Source organism: Lampetra fluviatilis, chromosome 9 (genome assembly GCF_964198595.1).
Source record: "Lampetra fluviatilis chromosome 9, kcLamFluv1.1, whole genome shotgun sequence".
In the NCBI taxonomy this organism is placed as follows: domain Eukaryota; kingdom Metazoa; phylum Chordata; class Hyperoartia; order Petromyzontiformes; family Petromyzontidae; genus Lampetra; species Lampetra fluviatilis.
Window position 1 is genome coordinate 4,564,701 of NC_136283.1, and position 20,929 is coordinate 4,585,629.

A 20,929-nucleotide genomic window follows, 5' to 3' on the forward strand; every position below is an offset into this window, starting at 1 on the left:
GGAGTTTAAAATTCTATACAATAGGATGTATGTTGAACTTCTTTCATAGCCAACCATGATAATTATTGGACAGACTTCAGAAGTAGTTCCCTGGTGTCATATCCCATGACCATTTCTTTACAATTGATGGTGCATTCAATACGGAATGTAATTTCGTTGTCTCTCGACATGATGGCGATTAAATGGCCTAATTTGTGTCAATCATTGTGTTCCCAAAACATACAAGTTGAGCATTAAAACCATGGCCTTGCAACAAGAATAGAAATGAAAGCCCGGTGTTGCATTGTTTTTCAGGTCGGGTCTGCTGAGCGGCCTGGTTGGAGAGCGATCGGTGACGCAGCGCTGGGTGGTACGTATCTTCACCGGATAATCGAAACCCTTTTACCCCCGAGATGGAGATGTCCCAAGTGGCACAGCGGCTCACAAGCTGCCCTGTCGTAGCCACAGAGCCAGAACAGCAGACTTCCCTGCATTCAAATCCAGGTTTCAGCCACCTCCGATTGAACCAGGCGCTCAAGTGTAGTGTGTTTTATTGGTCTCAGCACAGTCGCCACCGTTTCATTATTTCCTCATCACCTGAGTGCCCAACACTCTCTTTTGGCAGTAGCGGCGGGGGGCAGTAGCGGCGGGGGGCATTACACTCCCGTGATGGCAATGAACCGAGAGAGTGTACGTCCACTCCTCATTAGTATTTAAGAGCTTGCCCTTTGAAGAACTTTAAGTCCTTTCATTTGTTTTTGCCCAGAATTAAAGTGAATCCATGCTAATCCTCATGCTCCCCTGGCAATTCATACGGAATTAAATAGCAATGCTGCAAGATGTATTGCTGCGCCGATCTTTTTTTAAATTCGACATTTACGGTTGATCAACTCATTTTATATGAAGCAGCTTCTGAGAGTCCATTGACATCTACAGGAGCTAGGATTTACAGGATAAATAAATCCAACAGGTGGATGGAAGTGCAAATTTACAAAAGATATATTTTTTAATTACACTTTTTGAAAACACAAAATGTAGACCATAAGAATAACAGATTCATATATAGTGAGTAAAAAAAAAGTACAGCAGCTGTAAATTATAATAATCACATTTAAATAAAATTGGAAGAGCCTGCTTTGGTGGCCTGCGTGTCTGCTTCTAAAATGATTCTAGCCACGTTTAGCAATCACTGATTCAATTGCCGAGTCCAAGAATAGACAAGAAGCAATTACAGTTGAACGAGTCAACATTTGATTCCAAGAGGCAGCCGTGTAGCTTGGAGGTCAGATCACTGAGCTGGCAATGCTGTGGCCTTGGATTTGAATCCAGAATTCAATCGCCAGGTTCTTAAGCTTAGCAAGTGAATGGTCTCAGCCTCCTCACCAATGGCTTCATGAAAAATCATCACATCAAATTAAAAAAATTTAACGTCATTTATCAATATCGCAGCTTTGGGAATAACAAAAAAAAGTTGGTTTAACTGCCATGAGATGAACCTTCATATCTAGTCAGGGGGTATGAAAAAGTATACACCTCTGTGACTTTACCGAAAGAACCAAAGAGTATGGATTCCTGCAGTCACCAAAGCTTCAAATCAAGATTATACACCCTAGATTTCGATTTAAAGCTTTCGTGACTGCAGGGATTCATCTTCTTGGTTCTTTCGGTAAAGTCACGTAGAAGAAAATAATAAAATAATAAAAATAAAACATAATAAACCTTAGATTGTGAATAAATAAATATAAATGGTACGTTTAAGAGTCGTTCTGTGAGTCCCCGTTTCTGTGGGCCGATCTCTAACGCCGAGTTGCACTGCTCTGCAAGAGATCCAAGCGAACAATTGATCTCATGACATGGCACCAGTGTGCACAATTGGGAGAGAGATAAAAAAACGAATGGATTCGGCACAGGTAGACTCGCTGCTATGATTTCATTCCCTTCACCTGTTGCGGATATCGGAAACAACATTGAACAGAGTGCTTCAGATACATGGTATTAGTGATTGTTTCAAAGCTCACATTCCAACCCTATATTGATAACATCTCAAAGAAAATCTAATCAAAATTAGGGGTTTTCATACAGTAAAAAACACGTTTTCCCATTCGATTGCACCTGCAAATTTGTTGAGGCTATCATTCCACCACTCTTCAACTACAATGACGCTGCTTACAGATCAGATACTTATGAATCGCTACATAGACGAAACCCGCTTTATCCTTCTGATCTTCAATTTGCACCGGATGTACCATACAGGACCCACCATTGTGACCTCGACTTAAAATTCAATCTCACATCACTTCAATCAAGAAGAAATCTACGGTACATTGTGCCCCGTTCATCCATAACATTCGCATTGATAAACATGCGCTATTCTTCGCTAATTCATGAACCCGATTGTCAAACGGAAGGAACCCAAGACATCCGCGTAATTTTTATTTTAACTATCCCAAGAACAAGAATTGTAAGAGGTGACAAGGGCTTTGCTATTGCAGTACCAACGTTTTGGAACAACCTTATTCCCTGCCTGAACATCATGAATCTTCCTTCAAAAAATATTCTGAAGCGGAAGATTAGTAAAAAAAATAATAATAATAAAATAATAATAAATGAAAATAACTAAATGAAATCACGAGGTTTCAGAGGCAACACAAGTCTTCAGGTGGGACGGTCACAGCCAAATTTTGATACAGTAAATTTGGCTGTGACGATCCCACCTGAAGACGGAGACTTGTGTTGCCTCCGAAACGTCGTGATTTAATTGAGTTATTTTCATTTATTTTAGTTTTATTTTATTATTATTATTATTTACCTACGTGACTTTACCGAAAAAACCTAAGAGTATGAAACCTTGCAGTCACGAAAGCTTCAAATCTAGAACGGAAGATTAGTTCTGACTTTCACCACATTTGCAAATGTGATTTGTAACTTTAATCTTTAGCAATGTATCGACAGTTCCATTTTAACGTGCAATTTTATTGAGGGACTGTGTGCTGGTCATGGTGTGGTCTGGGACTGTTTTTGTTTTGCCGCCTTGCCCCAAGATTTCATTTGGCGTTGAAAAATCGACAATAATTTTTATACATATGCAATTTGTACTTATATCTTTTATTTATAATGATATTTAGCGACTCGCTTAGCTTTCCGTTACCTGCCACCGCGATCTGTTTTTGTATTGTTTGTTGTAACTGTGACCCACCACTACTGGACATCTGTGAAAAGAGCTTCATACCTCATCAGATTCTTCCAGTCGAAACTCAAGATTCTGACTCTGTCGTGCGTCTTGACTGTTGCCATCACCTCCCTTCCCCTCCCTCAGCACGGGGAGATCAGCAACTTCCAGTACCTGATGCACCTGAACACGCTGGCCGGACGCTCCTACAACGACCTCATGCAGTACCCCGTCTTTCCCTGGATCCTGGCCGACTACCAGTCCGAGGTATATGTGAGCTCTGTTACCCGTGTGTGCGTGTCCACACACATTTGTTATCTACACACACTTATGAATATACATTGAACTTCTTTTGCAGCGTACTTGGCCAACCGCGCTAATAGGAGGTGAAGGGCAGTCACAGATACCCCCACGGTGATTTGGTGTGGGGAGGCCTTTAGCAGTGGGTTGACATTTAAAACAATATATTTTAACTCATTCCTGCGGAGGGAGCTGGTAGGAACGTTGGGTTACTCGGTCAATGGCCTGCAGGGTCAACGGCGGCGTGGTGTATTCCGCAAATATGGCTGACTGTGAGGGTGGGCACAAGCCGGCGTGAGTAGGTTAAACGTTGAGTTTTATAAGGGCACCACGGGGTGACCAACCCCACCCCTCCCACCCCCCACCCAGCCCCACCCTCCCCACCCAGCCCCTCCCCACCCTCCCACCCAGCCCCTCCCTCCCCACCCAGCCCCTCCCTGCACGACAGACGGACACAATAATCCCCTGTGGGCTGGTGGAACCAGGAGGTTCCTACCAGTAATATACATGCATTACATTAGGCACGTCATTCATGAATTGCAATTCATCAACATTGATTCCTAAACTCGAGATACGCCGAATCATGTGTGTAAGAATCGATTGTTTGCCGTTCGTCTCTGCTGTGATGTTGTCGTGTAAACCCTGCAGCCAAGAGAGAGATATAGCTGCATTCACTATAAATAAACATATTCTTGAATCGAACCTCAACCCGCAATTGTGACAGTTCATCAAATCGCGAGTGGGGCGAATTTCCACGTGCGCTATGATACACGTACCAGATACGAATTTACACGTATTCAAATCAAACCACTTTATCATTTAGCGGCAAAATATCTTTTAAAATAATGCCTTCTTCTTGGTTCTTTCGGTAAAGTCACATAGAAGGGAAATAATAAAATAATAAAAATAAAACATAATAAAATAATTCTCACGACGTCTTTCCGACAGACCTGTTCTTCACCTGAGGACGGCTGCACCCAGTGGCGGCTGGTGATATTTATTTTTGGGGGGGCGCATTTTTTTTATTTTATTGAGGGGGGCAAATAAATATAAAGCAGTACCAAAAACCATTTTGACTACTTGAATATAAATTTTGATGATCTGTATTTACATTTCAGACCAAAAGAAGTACCAAAAAGCATGTTTCCTACTTGAACATAAATGTTTCTCTTTTATATACATTTCAGACCAAAGTACCAAAAAGCATGTTTCCTACTTGAACATAAAAACGTTAGTTTCATGCTATTATCAATATGGCTGCGGCTACTTTCATGACGTTTGCATTTGTCAGAGAGATGTTTGAGGTCTCTTACCCCCGTCGTTGTCCACAAAACTTCAGTGCCGACACTTTGAAATAAAAGACAGGGAAAACAAAAAAGAGAATTGCTAACATCACATCCAGCCAGCCACCTCCGTTTCTCATAACAAGCGCGGGTGAAGCTTCGTGTGTAGCTTCGTCGTCTGTCACTGGCCTGCTGCTGGATTTGTAAATCGGGTTGGTCCGGTCCGAGATCCTTTATCTTTTTTATTTCTTCCAGCGAAAGCCTTGTGAAAGGGTTTTTGTAAATAAATTACAGAATTTGGATGAACTGCTGCCATTGTTTACACAAAAAATTTGATCAGCCTAGCAAGTGTCGAAGTGGTGTCGCCTGCGCACTCGCAGTAGTGGCCCAGAGCGTAAATTTGAATGACAGGTGACGAGAACCAATCAGATTGGATAAAATAACATGTATCCAATTCTGGTTGGCCAGGGACGCAACGACTTGCGCCCCGAGGAGAATCTTTAAGAAACCAATTAGAGACCAGCTTCAGGTCACATGCTGTCCGAAAATTTAAAGTCTCACATAGACATCCATTTGTCCGGCGCCCCGCATGAAACACATTGAAAAACATAGAAAATAGTTGACCGATTAAAGCCAGTTTTTATTAAATGCTGATGCTTTTCTTACTACCAGCCGGCACATCATATGAAAAAAATATTTTATTTATGTATTTTTATATAATTTTTGTATATGTTTATTCTTGAATCTTGATGGGGGCGGCGCCCCTGCGCCCTCTATTGACGAGCCGCCACTGGCTGCACCAGATACGAATTTACACGTGCAAGATACGAATTGCCCCATGCACTATGATACACCACGTACCAGATACGGATATCCACGTGCACTTTGATACACGTACCAGATACGTGTGTGCAGTGGGCCATCGAACCATGTTCAGGACGTGATGGGGAAAGCACTCATCGGCAAAAATGAATCATTTTGTTTGTCAGCATAGCAACGCGCTGATATCAGTGTGTTTGTTGTTTATGTTGCTTGTGCACGGGGCTTTACAAACCAGCCGAACTAGAATGTTGTGGCGAAGTGTCAGCAATTGTCATTAACGCCTGTAGCACACATACACATTGGCTCCATGTGCATACTTGCTGCGTGATACATTTCTATAAAACACGTGGCTTTTATTACGGCTTTCAAATGACAAAGTGTGCTTCGTGAAGGACAGTGTTTTGGTTGTATATCTCCTCTCTGTGTTGGGTGGGAGCAGGAGCTTGACCTGACGGACCCTCGCACTTTCCGGGATATGTCCAAACCGATGGGAGCGCAGACGATGGAGCGCCTGGAGCAGTTCCAGAAGCGCTACCAAGACTGGGAGGACCCAAACGGTACAGCTGGCGGCTCCTCCGGCACTCAAACACGCCGACGGCAATTTGCAATCGGTGTGCGACGACTGGAAATACGCAACGAGCTTGCGTTTTCACGCATTCGCCCTGGAGAGCAAACGCGCGCGCGCGCGCGCGAATGCGGGCACGGACTTAACGAATTGGAACTGTCTTCTTGGTTCTTTCGGTAAAGTCACGTAGAAGGGAAGTAATAAAATAATAAAAATAAAACATCAAATAATTCTCACGACGTTTCGGCCACAACGCAAGCAGCCGTCTTCAGGTGAAGAATGAGACACTGCCAAGCTTGGAGCTTATATATAGAGACTCGATTGCTGAGCCTTCTTATCACGGAGCTTGTTGAAGGATCTCAAAGTTATGTGGAATCCCTCCCCGTAGAGGCGGTTCAATTTCGATTTAAAGCTTGCGTTGTAGCCGAAACGTCGTGAGAATTATTTTATTATGTTTTATTTTTATTATTTTATTACTTCCCTTCTACGTGACTTTACGGAAAGAACCAAGAAGATGAATCCCTGCAGTCACGAAAGCTTTATATCGGAATTTAATAACGTTTTATTTTTATTATTTTATTATTTTTATTATTTTATTACTTCCCTTCTACGTGACTTTACCGAAAGAACCAAGAAGATGAATCCCTGCAGTCACGAAAGCTTTAAATCGGAATTGGAGCTGGATACAAATGTTGCAGCGAAGTGAGTTGAAATCACCATGGCTGGGAAGAGAGAAAGGGGGCATTGCATCATCGGAGAGCTATACGGACACATGGCTGAATTTTTGTAACGTGAACGTTTGCTGCGACGTGCGTCTGCAGGTGAAACCCCGGCCTACCACTACGGCACGCACTACTCGTCGGCCATGATCGTCGCCTCTTACCTCGTGCGGATGGAACCGTTCACGCAAACTTTCCTCCGCCTGCAGGTGAGTGCGGCTTCGCAGCCACGAGGCAGTTGTCCACAAAGCAGTCGGGCTTTTCGATTTAAAGCTTTCGTGACTGCAGGGATTCATCTTCTTGGTTCTTTCGGTAAAGTCACGTGACTTTACCGAAAGAACCAAGAAGACAGTCGGGCTTTGTTAAGGGGCGCCGTGGCGGCGAGGTGTTAACTTGCTCGCCTGGTATACAGGAAGTCGTGGGTTCGATCCCTGACCCGTGATGCCTGTTGTATATCTGGAGTTTGCATGTTCTCCCCTTGGTCGCGTGGATTTTTTACGGGTCCTCTGGCTTTTCCCTCTGCATTGAAACACGTGCGTTTAGAGTATTTGGCTGCTGTAAATTTCCACGTGATGATAAGCCACTTCCTTGAGTGCCTGTGGGAGTGGGACGCTCTGCAGTCAATCTTAAGATTCAATCCCACGACTAACAGCAGTGCTGCCTCAGTGTTCTGACCTCTGAGCCATCCTGCCACCTCTGCCAGAAGTTAATACAATTTCACGTGTTGATTTTGTTGCTCATGGCGTTGGCGTTTTCGTGTTTTTGTGTTTTTGTAACCCCTTTCCCGCACCCTCCCCGACAGGGCGGACATTTTGATCTGGCTGACCGCATGTTCCACAGCGTCCGAGACGCCTGGCTGTCCGCCTCCAGGAACAACATGGCCGACGTCAAGGAGCTCATCCCAGAATTCTTCTACCTCCCGGATTTCCTGCAAAACTCCAACCACTATAACCTCGGTGATTGGCGAGGACTATCGGCGCCTTACATCCAAACACCCTTGCGCTGAGCACCAGCGTGGAAGGCTTGCACTGCTTTCTTTATAAATAAATAAATAACTAAATAGAAACAAGCGAAAGTTGAGCGGAGTGGCTCAAGGGGGCGAAAGCGTGTCAGGGCACTTGAGCGGGCGTTGATGAAATCCTGGGGGCGAATCCGGGAGTCGGCCACTCGCGATCAAACCGGGTTCTCAAGTGGAGTTAATGGATGTCAGCCCAGTCACCAAAGACTGCACGCAAAAACCACGCACGTTCAAACGTGGTTTGTCAATCCACACACGTTCATATGTTGTTTTGTCAATCCAGTTGCGAGGTGGCCAGGAGATTGCATTGGTTTTAGTATTATCCCCACGTGCAAAACTCTCCTTAAATGGAATTGGCCAAACTAGAGCCTGGTGAGGCTTTTTTCGAAAAATAAATACGGGGTATTATCTTAGCTCATGCTACCACTCAATCCATGCAAAGAACATTCTTTGCAAGCCACACATACGGTGAGGCACGAGCGTGAATAGAGACATCTGTTGAAGCAATCGACAATCATCCGGAGTTCTTCTTTGCTTGCTACGGGGAGAATTCCAAATGGAAATTGGTTTGTCTCTCTAGGTTCAAGTTCATTTATTAGGTATAGCCCTGTGAGCCATTCGGCTCTTGAATCGGAAAAAAAAACATGAACAAGAAAACATCTTAAAGTGACTATGTGCAAACAGAAAATCCAAGAAAAGACAGCAAAATATTGCAGAAAAAGCACCGTACACCAACACTGTGTGCAAAAATCCCAGTGGGATGCAAGTCAAACAACAACAACCACAAGACAACTTAGATTAAGGCCATCAGTCTAACTCTGTACTACAACAAACAAACATGGCCAAACCAAAAAACTTTTCGAAAATCACCAAAATAAAGCCATAAAAGCAATGAAACAGTGATCATAGGTGACCCTGTTCGTATGATCGAAATATGTTTTGCAGAATAAAAATCCAAACATTTCAGGAAAAGTGAACTTAAACGGGAACACAACTTGCTTCTTCTACATTGCAGGCTGCAAACAGAATGGGATTTGGCTGGGAGAGGTCCTCTTGCCAAACTGGGCCAAAGGAGATGCTCGCGAGTTCATCCGGGTTCATCGAGAGGTAACCATCGTCCCTCTTCAATTGTATTTCTCTCTCTCTCTCGGTTTATATCCTGAGCCTGACCCCTCCGTTATTGCGTTGTGTACTCATATCTCCCCCAAGCTCGGTGCACAAATCAGTGGATCATCTACAAAATCCCCCCACTCGCACCACACTATTGCAATCGTGCCGTATATTCCTCTTTCCTTATCACCACTTCTGTGCTCGACGACCTGTTGTTCCAGAGAAAAAAAACGTTTTCATTATTTCATGGTTTTCCAGCGTCAACGGAATTAAAATAGTACCCGTCAACACTGTAATTGCTGTCTCGATGAGATGTGCTAGGAGCTTGATGGTGTTACCATTGCGCTCAGGATATCACTGACATTTTAATAATTTTAATTACCCCCAAAGGTAATACCTTAGCCATTATGATGCTGATTATGTTGCCAACATCAATGCAGACGCTCTTGATTAGGCGTGCAATAATTCACCACTCCTGCAATTCAGTGAATTTCTGCGATTGAAGGTCAAGATTCGATTAAATAATCTCTTCTCCTTTTGTCGTGTTTGTGTTTCTTCTACACAATTTAATTCTCTCCATTCGCCAAAATGCAACAGTAACATTGTACGACAAAAAAATTGATGACCCGACACACGTATCATGAGCTTACTAGTAATTGGTTTCATTCAATGCACGAGTGCACGCCTAATAACGACTATGACGATGATGATGGTGACGACGATGATGCAGCCGACGGTAGCGCTGACGCAGTGGAGGGGTGACGAGGAATTATCTCGGCCCTGCCAGGCCCTGGAGTGCGACTACGTGAGCGCTCACCTTCACGAGTGGATCGATCTGATCTTCGGCTGCAAGCAGCAGGGCCCCATGGCCGTGGCCAGCACCAACGTGTTCCACCACCTCTTCTACGAGGGCCAGGTGGACATCTACAGCATCACCGACCCTCTCAAGCTCACCGCCACCATCGGATTCATCAACAACTTCGGCCAAATCCCCAAGCAGGTGACTCCGGTTCCACTCCGTTGGCTAGGATTGCTACCTTTTAAGTACAAATATATATTTTTAAAACGGGACAATATCATGGGAAGAGGAATATCTCACAATACCATGAGAATGGAGGAACTACAGACTGTTTAATTTCCCCAAAGAGAGGACTAAACCGGGCAGCTGACAGCTCTACGTGTGGCTCGTCAAGCTGCCAACACGACAGGACCTTGCAATTCCAGCCTAGACTTGCAGATCAACGAAACAGCCCTTGGGGATGATTTTAATGAGCATGGCAAGATGCCTGCCTTCTGCTGCGCCTTCATCGCACACACTCGTGGGTTGTGCAAGGTTCACACGTGGCAAATGCCTTTAGTGTTTGAATGTTGGATTGGGTGGTTCAGGCAGAGATGCAGCCATGGTGTGCCTGAGTCACCCACCTGAAGGGTAATGAGCCAGTACAACGACCAGGTGGCGAGATGTTAACTCCCTCGCCTGGTATGCAGAAGGTCGTGGGTTCGATCCCGGCCTTGATGCCTTTATATTTGTAAATTTGTTTGTTCTCCCCGTGGTCGTGTGGCTTTTCCTCTGGGTCCTCCGATTTTTCCCTCCACATTTAGAAACATGCGTTAAGAGTATTTGGCCGATATAAATTCCACGTGATTATCCACTTTGTTCAGCTATCATTTGTGGCCAGGTCACTTCTGAAAAAGAGCCATATAGCTCAGTGGGCCTTAGCTGAAAAAAGATACATAGTTTTTAGTTCATAGTTTTGGTTGTTGTGGAGGCATCATAACAAGTTTCTGTCGTGCCGTCTGTATGCCAAATGTGAGCATGCTCGCACGCATGGGCTGATCCAGCTGCTCCCGTCCTAATTAAAATTTGTAAACTACGAAAAAACTCATCGCAACGGAAAGATGCCATGCAGACTGGAAACAATTATATTTAACAACACACAAAGGGGGTGGGGGGTGGGGGTAGCATTGCCTGCACCAAAGTAATCGGCCTTAACCAGACCACAAGCTTAAAATAAGTATAACCCGTAAAAACAAAGTTTTTCACTATAAATCCTTTATATGCGTTGCGGCTAGAGTCCTCTCGTCCTCTGGCTTGAGATGGCTGCCACCTATGGGTCAGATGATTGCATTGCACCATTAAGCAATTGGTAATTAAATATAATATTTTTGTCCTAAAAAGTGTAACATTTTGGTAAAAAATTTTCACGAACATTAATTTTCACGCACAACGAGTCTGTGTGGAAAATGTCAGCTCGATTGGATCACGGGAAGTGGGTTAAAAAACGACCGAAAGATTTGCACGGTCGTAAGCAAGCAAGCGAACTTAATATAAAGGATTTAATAACTCGATGTCTGACCATTTAGTCATTCAGACCAGCAATTAAAAATAGCTGATAAAATGTGGCCGTCACAACAGGCAGCAGTGGAACAAAGACAAAGCTGCAGTCCGCTGTCGCCCTCATTAGGACTCGTCAGTACGGTGCATTCGTCAATGTTCGCTGCTTCCATGGGCCTCTGGGAGCCCAAAACATGAAGGGCCACATTTTCAGTTCTCTTGAGCTGGCGGTGTGGGTTAGGCTGGAAGATTTTGTGCATGCAATGCTGCACATCTCGGTGCCTTACTAAACCTAGTTGTTTCCAGCTGCATTCATTAGCACGGTTTGCTACGTACGGTGAGAAAAAAAGTTCGACAGGCATATGTACATGTTGTGATGGGTTTTCTCATCATTTACAGATTTGAGGTATTGTTGCCTTACGGCAATTTTAATGAAAACGATATAAATGTCTTCGGACAAACATGATATTTCCCAGGAATAACAATAAACAGCCAATTGGCTTCCTTCGTACAAAAATAAAACTTGTAGATAGCGCCCTTCACAACGTGTCAAAGGCGCTGCTACAACAAGGCGCTCGACGATCTGCCATCCCGCAGCTCTTCAAGAAGCCTCACCCAGCGAAGAGGGTGGGCTCCAAGCCGTCTGGAGACACGAATCCCGGAGCGTCCGCAGGCCCTGCCCAGGACTGTCTCTTCTTCCACCACCTCGACTGCCTCACCCCATCGCCCATGCCACTCAAGGGTGAGCTGGACACCGACCGTCGTGCCCCAGCGACGTCGCACATCTTTTGCGTTCTCCATTGATGCGAAAGTTTGACTTCATAATCACCGGATCATTATTTTTTTAATCCATCTGTCAGAGATGGCCGGGTGGCACAATGAGCTGTCACCGCTGAGAGCCTGGGTTCAAATCCGGGCAATTAATTGCCTGTGATTGAACAAGGTTCTCAAGTGCATTGGGCATTGATGGTTACAGCCTGGTCACCAGACCATCACATTGACTTTGGTTCTGCACATAATTGACAATACGCAACAATATGTAATACTTGATTTGAAGCTTTCGTGACTAAATGTGGAGAGAAAAACCGGACGACCCGGAGAAATATCCACGCAACCACGGGGAGAGAGACACGCAATCCAAATATGCGGGCGACAGGGTGGGAATCGAACCCATGACCTCCTGCATATCAGGCGAGGTAGTTAACATCTCGGTTGGGCGTGATGTTGCCCACCCACCCTTTTGTAGGTGGTCGCGCTGACAGAACTTGCCCTAAGAGGCTGTCAAGGCTATATGGGTGATCTATGTCTGTTGTGTGTGCACGTGGCGCGTCCCAGAGCTGAAGGGCCCGGTGGGACAGATCGTGTGCACGGAGCGAGGCGTCCTGGCGGTGGAAGAAAACAAAGTTCTGCTTCCTCCCGGCTTCCAGCGCACATTTTCCTGGGGCTTTGCTGACCTCAGCTGTCGGCTCTGTAACTACGACACTGACAAGGTCCGACACATTTGTCTTCTTCAGAGTCACTTGTTTTTCCTGCTGTGTTTTTATTTCCATCTGTGACAAACAATGACCTGACTCTAAACTTTTGCTGTATGAATCTGATTTAAAATTACTGTCTTGCAATAGGCTGCGTGTGGGGAAATGCATCGTTGTATCAATTAAAATCGATTCTTACACTCCCGATGGCCAGAAAACTATTATTTATTGCTGCAAATAAGATGCTCACGTAACATTTGGGTTCATAGAGTGAAGTAAATTGTAGAGACAATATGGAAAAAGCACGGAGAAAAACATAGGAAATAACACAAAAATATAATCGATTCTTCAATAAAACCGCGACCCTGGACAAGTAGAATGAGTCGAGTCGCTAGGGATAGGGCAATTGTTACACACCGAGTAAACGATACTGTCACAACCTCCAGGGTGCACCACCTGTGCCCCCTACTGTGCCAACATACGTACACACACACACACGCGTGCCATGTCGGCCTTCATAGGTGCTCGCTGAACAGCACTTGCCCCCCAAAACCGGTCTATAATGCTGTATGGGGGATCTTTGTCTTTGTGTCTATTTCTAGGCCCCCGTGGTGTTTGAGTGCATGTGGGAGTGGGGCCCTCTGCTCTGTGCCGTGTGCCCCGACGCCAAGACGGTGGTGTGTGGGGGCACGGCGACGGTGCTGTGCGTCTGGGAGATGCAGGGCGGCGGCAAGGACAGGAGGCCGACCGTTGGCCTCAAGCAGGTACGGCAGTCGCAGCCACGTGGCGGCACCTTTATTTTGACGATGACGGTGCGGTCAGTGAAACTGTGCGTCAGGGTTCTTCAGCTGCCCGCCCGCCCGCAAGCCACAACCGGCCTCTGAAGACTCTTCGGCAGAGGTCGCAAACGGGTTTTGATTCCTTACCCGTACCCGTACCCCGGCCGCACCAGGGTCGCAAACGGGTACCCGTACCCTACCCGTACCCGATACACGGCTACCCGTACCCGGCCGGGTATCGGGTAGGGTACGGGTACCCGATTGCGACCTCTGGGATGAAGCCATGTTGCAGGCGCGGGTGGATTGATTCTAGGAACTTGAATTGTGAGAAGAGACAAGACGTTGGGAAGTGAGTGACAAACGGTTACTCACCAGTGACTCACGGCCTACCCGTACCCGGCCTCACCAGGGTCGCAGACGGGTACCCGTACCCGCAAAACTTGATTTACAGTCACTACCTTTACTCAATCATCTTAAGTCACTTCTTTCAAGTGCATTCCTGCCAATCTAACACTGCTGAAGCAAGTAAATGATATACAAATCGTTTCTTATTATTATTCTGTATATGAGTCCTGTACTGATGTAATGTGTGCAATGTCATGGTGATTGTCATGGTTACTAGTGTTACTTGTTTGCACAGGAAAACTATTTTACCAAAGGCGTTTCTATTCTTCGTTTTGCAATATTTTATCAAATCTTATTCCCAACTCTAGATGCACTATTTTGCAATATGTTTCTCTAATCTTAATGCTCAGTTTAGTGAAATATTTAATCTATAATTAAGTAATATATTTTGACTTAAAGCTTCCGTGACTGCAGGAATTCATATTCTTTGGGTCTTTCGGTAAAGCCATGTAGATAAAAAAAAAAATATATTTTTTCGATCTATTTTTCTATCTACGTGACTTCACCGAAAGACCCAAAGAATAAGTAATATAGTGTAAAAAAAAATAATTTGTTGACTTTCATTTCTGTATTTTTATATTTAAATTTTATATGCGACCTGTTGCAAACGTGTTTTAAATGTTACAGTTTTCCTGTTTTGTTGATGAAACCCGATTCAGGAGCTTCTTAGCTCACAGGGCAATTCTAAATCAACTGTTCAACTGTTCAGTCAACTCACGACACTAGAGAACCCGGTTTAATCACATATGGCTGCCCGCAATCACTGCTCTAACCTCTGAGCCACTCGGCCACCTCCAGCCAACGTTTCTTCATCAAACTAAAATCATATCTTGCGCGTCCCGTGTGATGCTCTAGCTGTATGCAATTACGCCCCCCGGCTGCCCACCCAGGTTCTCTACGGCCACACGGACGCCGTGACGTGCGTCGCCTTCTCGTCGGCGTACCACGTTTTGGTGAGCGGCTCGCGCGACCGCACCTGCATTGTGTGGGACCTCAACAAGCTGTGCTTCGTCACGCAGCTGCGCGGCCACTCGGGACCCATCGCCGCCGCCTGCGTCAACGAGCTCACCGTAAGTTTCCGCGGTCGGCGTAGGCCCCGGCTACCTTCCCCCGCTCTTCGTTGCCCTGGTACCCGGGGCGTCCCCGCCCCCCCCACCTCCAGCCCGTGCGGCCTGGTGCGGTGCGGTTAGAGCAGGGCCACGAGTTGCTTCGCAAGCCGGCAGGAATGCCGAGCTGCGGGACTCTCGAGAGGTGGTTAGATGGTGTGCGCAGTGGCTGCCGAAGGGTTGGAGGATCGCACATTTGTTGTGAGGATTCCCTTCCCATAGGCACGGGAGGTGCATGCCCTGGCTCGCCGCGAGACGGAGAAAGTAGCAGAGTGCCGACTCCGCCTGTTCCGTCTGTATGGTGTAGAGTGTTGCCCCAATGCACGCGTGGGTTTTCTCAGAGTGGTCCGGTTTTGTTCCACATGTGAACAGTCATGAATTGGTTGATAAAATCTTTAAATATAGAGAACCGCAGAGCTTGGGCGATTGTTGGTGCCGGCTCGCTGTGTGGCTACCTTCTCGCTTGTCCGTGGTTCCTTTGCACTCCTGTTGGTTTTTGTATTGTTTCTGACCCACCTCTACTGGATATCTGTGAAAAAGAGCTTCATAGCTCATCGGATTCCTCCAGTATAAATAAAGATTCTGATTCCTCACGCCTCTGAATCGTTCTCTCTCTTAGAGAGCGAGCGAACGCTGCACAGCGGCAGCAGCATTACAAGTTGAAAAAGTTGAATTCCACAACATTTACAAATCCACAACATTGTAAATTTTATATTCTTGGTTCTTTCGGTAAAGTCACGCAATCATAAGTGACAGAGTTAATTTCGGGTAAAATCAATGAAAATGGGGTATGCCGATAGCATAAAAATGAGATGCGATAGAGAAAATCTGAGATCAGATTTGGAATCGGCACCCTGAAATTAGTCTAGAACAGCTGCAAAAGTCCAGGCCAGAAAAAAAAAAAATTTCGTTTGTTGACCAGTGTTATCATGACGATTGCGCAGGGTGACATCGTGTCGTGCTCGGGCACGAGCCTGTTCGTATGGAGCGTGAACGGGGAGCCGCTCGCCAGCGCCAGCTCGGCGTCGGGTCCAGGCCAGCACGTGCTGTGCTGCGCCGTCTCCGAGGTGGACGAGTGGGACCGCCGCAACGTCATCGTCACCGGGCACTCGGACGGCGCCATCCGAGTGAGACCACCTCCTCCCCACCCCCAAGCTCTCGCGCGGTCGCTCTCTATTGTGTTTGCGGCGGTTGGCGAGATGTCGGCTACCTCGCCAGGTACGCAGGAGGTCATGGATGCGATCCTGACCCTGACGCCTGCTGTACATCTTCTTGGTTCTTTCGGTAAAGTCACGTGGAAGGGAAATAATACAAAAATAAAAATCAAACATAATAAAATAATTCTCACGACGTTTCGGCCACAACGCAAGCAGCCGTCCTCAGGTGAAGAACAGGTCTGTCGCGTCAGACGCTGTCTTCCCGACAGACCTGTTCTTCACCTGAGGACGGCTGCTTGCGTTGTGGCCGAAACGTTGCGAGAATTCTTTTATTATGTTTTATTATTATTATTTTATTATTTCCCTTCTACGTGACTTTACCGAAAGAACCAAGAAGATGAATCCCTGCAGTGACGAAAGCTTTAAATCGAAGAAGTCTGCTGTATATTTGGAGTTTGCACTGTTTCTGTTCCTGTGGTCGTGTGGATTTTTCTCCAGGTCCTCCGGTTTTTCCCTCCGCGTTTAGAATCAACACGCGTTGACGCTATGCATTTCCACGTGATAAGCCACTTTGTTGAGCTATCGTTTGAGGCCAGGTCGCTTCTGAAAAATAGCTATATAGCTCAGTTGGCTTTATCTGGTAAAAATTTAAATGAATATAATTATTTGTTGCTTATGACAGAGATACTCCTCTTACTAGGAGGAAGGGGGGGAGTTGGATCCTGGTCATGTTTAACCGCATACATTCTACCACGTGGATAAACTTTCATCGTCAGGATCACTCTTATCTGCATGAAAGCTCGGTTAATGGGGTGAATTTGTCCACTTCAGATGACTAGCCGAACAAACAATCGTATAATAGAATTAATTCAGCACTTCTGGGAGACCGCTTCCATGTGATAACTGTGCAACGGCTCTGATAATTGGATGCATTTGCTGCCACTTGTAACTCACTCCTCTTATCCACAGCAGTTTTTGGCGCAGCGATTTGGGAAAGCAGTTGATAGGAGCGCGTCAGATGTTGCAGGCTCGGGCAAGGGGCGTTTCGCTGTGTTTTTCTCTACTCGACGATGTGGGGTCTGATGACTGTGATGCCGACGATGATGATGGTGTTGATGTTGAATGTGATGTGCGTGGGTGTGACTGTGCCCCCCACCCCCCCCCCGCATGCGTCAATAACAGATGTGGCGCCTGGAGTTTCAGCAGGTGCCCGAGACGCCTGTCACACAGCACATCGCTCACAACTCGGAGGGCAAGCTGCCTGTCGTGCCAGAAATCAATGCTGGTATGAGCATCACACACTGCGTAGGTATGCTTCGTAGTGTGGCCTTGGCCACAACCCCAGGGGTATGTCCTCCGTCATATACCTATCGGTGTAGAATGTGGGTGGTGAAAGGCCTACAAAAATCCTTGTTTACATAATTAAATCTGTCCTTTTGTCCGGCCTGGTGGCACTGACAGGCATCGCCGATAGGTTTTTCAGAGACGCTACCCACTAGGTGCTGCCAATGGTGTACAATAACCTATTGTTACGTAATCGAGCTGAATCTAAAAAAAAAGGGTTTGGATTTTCATGGAATCGGAACCAAGGGTTTCTACGTTCTCTTTCCATTACATTTCTTGAACTTTTACTCTTTGCATTGTTTGTCGGGGTTTTCCCGAGAGAAGGAGGGGTGGGGGGGGGCTCCCCCTTTCCCAAAGTCTCCCGCGGCGTTTTGATCCGTTTGACGCCTCGTGTGCTCGCAAATGTGTCCCATCAAGAAGAGGGCGACGAGGACGAGGAGGAGGAAGAGAGCAGCGACTCGGAATTGGACGAACCCCGTGCCAGACTCTGCACAGATCAGAATGACCCTAAGCGCATGACCCCGAATGGACCGACCAGGTACAATCGCTTGATGTTTAATGGTTAAAACGTCAATTGTGTCAAAGTCCATTTTCTAGTTTAACAACTGCTGCGGACGTGGCTGGGTGTCTCTCGGTGGTCACCATTTCGGTACTATCGAGATCCTGGGTTTTATCCCAGGCAGCCATCCGTCACTGAGCTGGGATCTCAAGTTCAGTCAGTTGAACGTCTCGGCCCAATTACCGATTACTCTCCGAGAAAGAAAAAGAAACCTATTCCAGTCAATTTGTTTCGTCACCTAACGTTGGCAAGACACTCGAGCTATGAGAACTTTAAATAATGATTCAACTACAAAGTAACAAACAGTTATTCGTAGCAGGGTGTGTGCAAATGGCACCCCATAGTGCATGAATAAAAAGGTAACTTGAAGGAATATAAATTCTACATTATCGCCGCCTTTGGGTTGTTCTCTGACACACAGATTCATACACTGCTGTGCGCGAGTTCCAAATGGAAAATATATCTCAAGACGTGACAACGATAGTACAATTGGAATTAAATTATGAAAAATAAAAATTTAATCTAATTGATGTTGAATATAATGTTATTCGTGTGAGGGTTGAAATATCGACAGCTGGATGGGTCCATCATTGTAACAACCTTGCGTCTGCACCTTCCAGCATCGTAAATATTTGCATTGAGCCTGTCCTGTTTTCGTTCAGTTTAACGGATCCAGTTCTCACCACGTGCGCATGCCTTGGGGATTGGTCATCCGTCATTCTGTGTTTGACACAGCCAAGAATCCACTCTGGCCTTCCACACCACGGGAAGCTCAACCGGGAAGAAAAAAAAAACTGTCCCCAGGCAACTCTGTCTACCCCGTCCGCGATTTGTTTTCGCACAAACGTTTGACAACCGATTGAAAATAGAATTATTTTACCAGGCCCCAGGTGTGTTCCGAATCGGATCCGCTGCCAAGGATGGCAAACAATCGTCTGAGCTCGGATGACGGGGATGGCTTCGTCATCGTCAGCTACTCTGACTCCGAGTCATCGGACCAGGCGAAGGAGCGGCTCTTGAGCCACGGCCAAAGCAACGGTGGCAGCGGCAGCCACCACCATCACCACGACGCACAGGGCACCACCAGTCCCAGACAACTGAAGCCGGGTAGAGTAACCGAGATGTACACGGTTACCTGGATATCTTTAACGGAAAGGCATCGAAATGTGAACATTTTGTTGTGTTGGTCTATAATAATAAGAAGAATTGTATGTATTTATCCAGGAAGCCTCGCTCAGTCTCAAGACTATTTTGTGGGTGGTTTTATTTATTAGTAGTAATATCTTTGCCTAGGTTAGACGAACATAATTTCTCAATATATTTCAGCAGGAGGGGTCCTACATTTGGATATTTGACCATTTCCTTGTTCGGGAATATTTCTCTTCAACAGGACTGTGTGTGTATATATATCTCATAAAATACAATATCTTTATTCATAATAACATTAAAAGCAGTGTTGTTATTTTTGTCAGTAAATTCTTTATACGTTCATGGCTCTATTTCCACGTATTCGCAAAGAGGTCTCATTTTCGTTTGACCTTGCTCCAGGCGACGTGTGTAACCATGTTTCTCTGCGCATACCACGTACGTGTTTGTGCGTGCGTGCGTGCGCGCAGGCTGGCGCTGGGAGAGGAAGTTGGTGCTCTGTGGGAAGCTGAGCATGCCTGGAGGCGCTGGAAACTTCATAGGCGGCCGAGAAGGAGCCGAGATCACGGCACTGTGTGTGTCCAGGTAAACCCTCCATTGCACTTATCCACCCTCCACTGCGCTTGCCCCACACTGAAAAATACGTGCTTTGGTTTACTAATTCTAAACCCCTAACCTCTACCCTTAACCGCATGCATAATGCCTAACCATTATCCTAACCTCTATCCCTAACCCCAACCCTAACCCCTATTTTAACTCCTAATCCTTAACCCCTAAACTGTGACCCCTAAATCGAATTCCTACCACGAAGCGCTAATCCTGACTTAATACAATCAGTTATATAAGAAAAGTATGCCGTCTTGTTTCATACGAGAATTCCGTGTAAGCAGTTTTACTGTTTTGAAAAAGAAAAACGGGCTGGTGTCGCATTGGTAAGTCGCAAATATTGATGCGGAAAAAAAATCAATGTTGGTCCACACACCCTCTGCTGCCGTGCATGTGCACGCATGATTTACTGTTGCCTGCTCCCGTGTCCTGTGGCCATGCACTGAGCACGTGCATACGCGTTGCCCCTGGTTTCACCTTACGCCTCGGCTCTCAAATAGCAGCAACACAACTACTACTCTTGATTTGAAGCTTTCGTGACTGCAGGGATTCATATTCTTGGTTCTTTCGGTAAAGTCACGTAGGTATAAAATAAAATACGACTATTTTTATTTCACCAGGTAAGGCCTGCAGAGCGATACACAGCTCTTTTTAAAAAGCGGCCTGGCCACAATTGATGGCTCAACAAAGTGGCTTATCGTGTGGAAATGTATAGCAGCCAAATACTCTAAATGCATGATGTTGATTCTAAATGTGGAGGGAAAAGCTGGAGGACCTGGAGAAAAATCCACGTAACCACGGGGATAACATGCAAACTCCAAATATACAGGCATCAGGGTCGGGATCAAACCCAAGATCTCCTGTATACCAGGCAAGATAGTTAACATCTCGCCACCATGGCACTCCATTCCCTTACATCACCCGTGTCGCGAGTCAGTCTTTGTGTTATAAACTGAATTCAAACCTATCAATCTGTCTGCGATTGTCTCAAATCATGTAGAGCAATAATCTTTATTTTATTTTTATTTTCATTTTTTACCTACGTGACTTTACCG

At 45.9% G+C, this 20,929-nt stretch overlaps 1 protein-coding gene across 7 annotated transcripts in view; it reads left to right on the plus strand.

Moving 5' to 3' along the window:
- The window catches only part of LOC144934140 (WD repeat and FYVE domain-containing protein 3-like), a 137,858-nt gene that overhangs the window by 111,580 nt on the left and 5,349 nt on the right, over window positions 1-20,929 (plus strand). For 6 of the 7 annotated variants that reach the window (XM_078859611.1, XM_078859613.1, XM_078859616.1 and 3 more), the window contains 16 exons: window positions 295-349; window positions 3,296-3,415; window positions 5,993-6,110; window positions 6,940-7,046; window positions 7,640-7,793; window positions 8,871-8,962; window positions 9,753-9,965; window positions 11,898-12,042; window positions 12,636-12,790; window positions 13,375-13,536; window positions 14,847-15,026; window positions 16,007-16,189; window positions 17,402-17,504; window positions 17,981-18,101; window positions 19,006-19,229; window positions 19,739-19,853. In XM_078859611.1, coding sequence (XP_078715737.1) covers window positions 295-349; window positions 3,296-3,415; window positions 5,993-6,110; window positions 6,940-7,046; window positions 7,640-7,793; window positions 8,871-8,962; window positions 9,753-9,965; window positions 11,898-12,042; window positions 12,636-12,790; window positions 13,375-13,536; window positions 14,847-15,026; window positions 16,007-16,189; window positions 17,402-17,504; window positions 17,981-18,101; window positions 19,006-19,229; window positions 19,739-19,853 — 2,247 coding nt within the window. The remainder of the gene's footprint in view (window positions 1-294; window positions 350-3,295; window positions 3,416-5,992; window positions 6,111-6,939; window positions 7,047-7,639; window positions 7,794-8,870; window positions 8,963-9,752; window positions 9,966-11,897; window positions 12,043-12,635; window positions 12,791-13,374; window positions 13,537-14,846; window positions 15,027-16,006; window positions 16,190-17,401; window positions 17,505-17,980; window positions 18,102-19,005; window positions 19,230-19,738; window positions 19,854-20,929) is intronic. The other variant, XM_078859612.1, reaches the window with a different exon arrangement.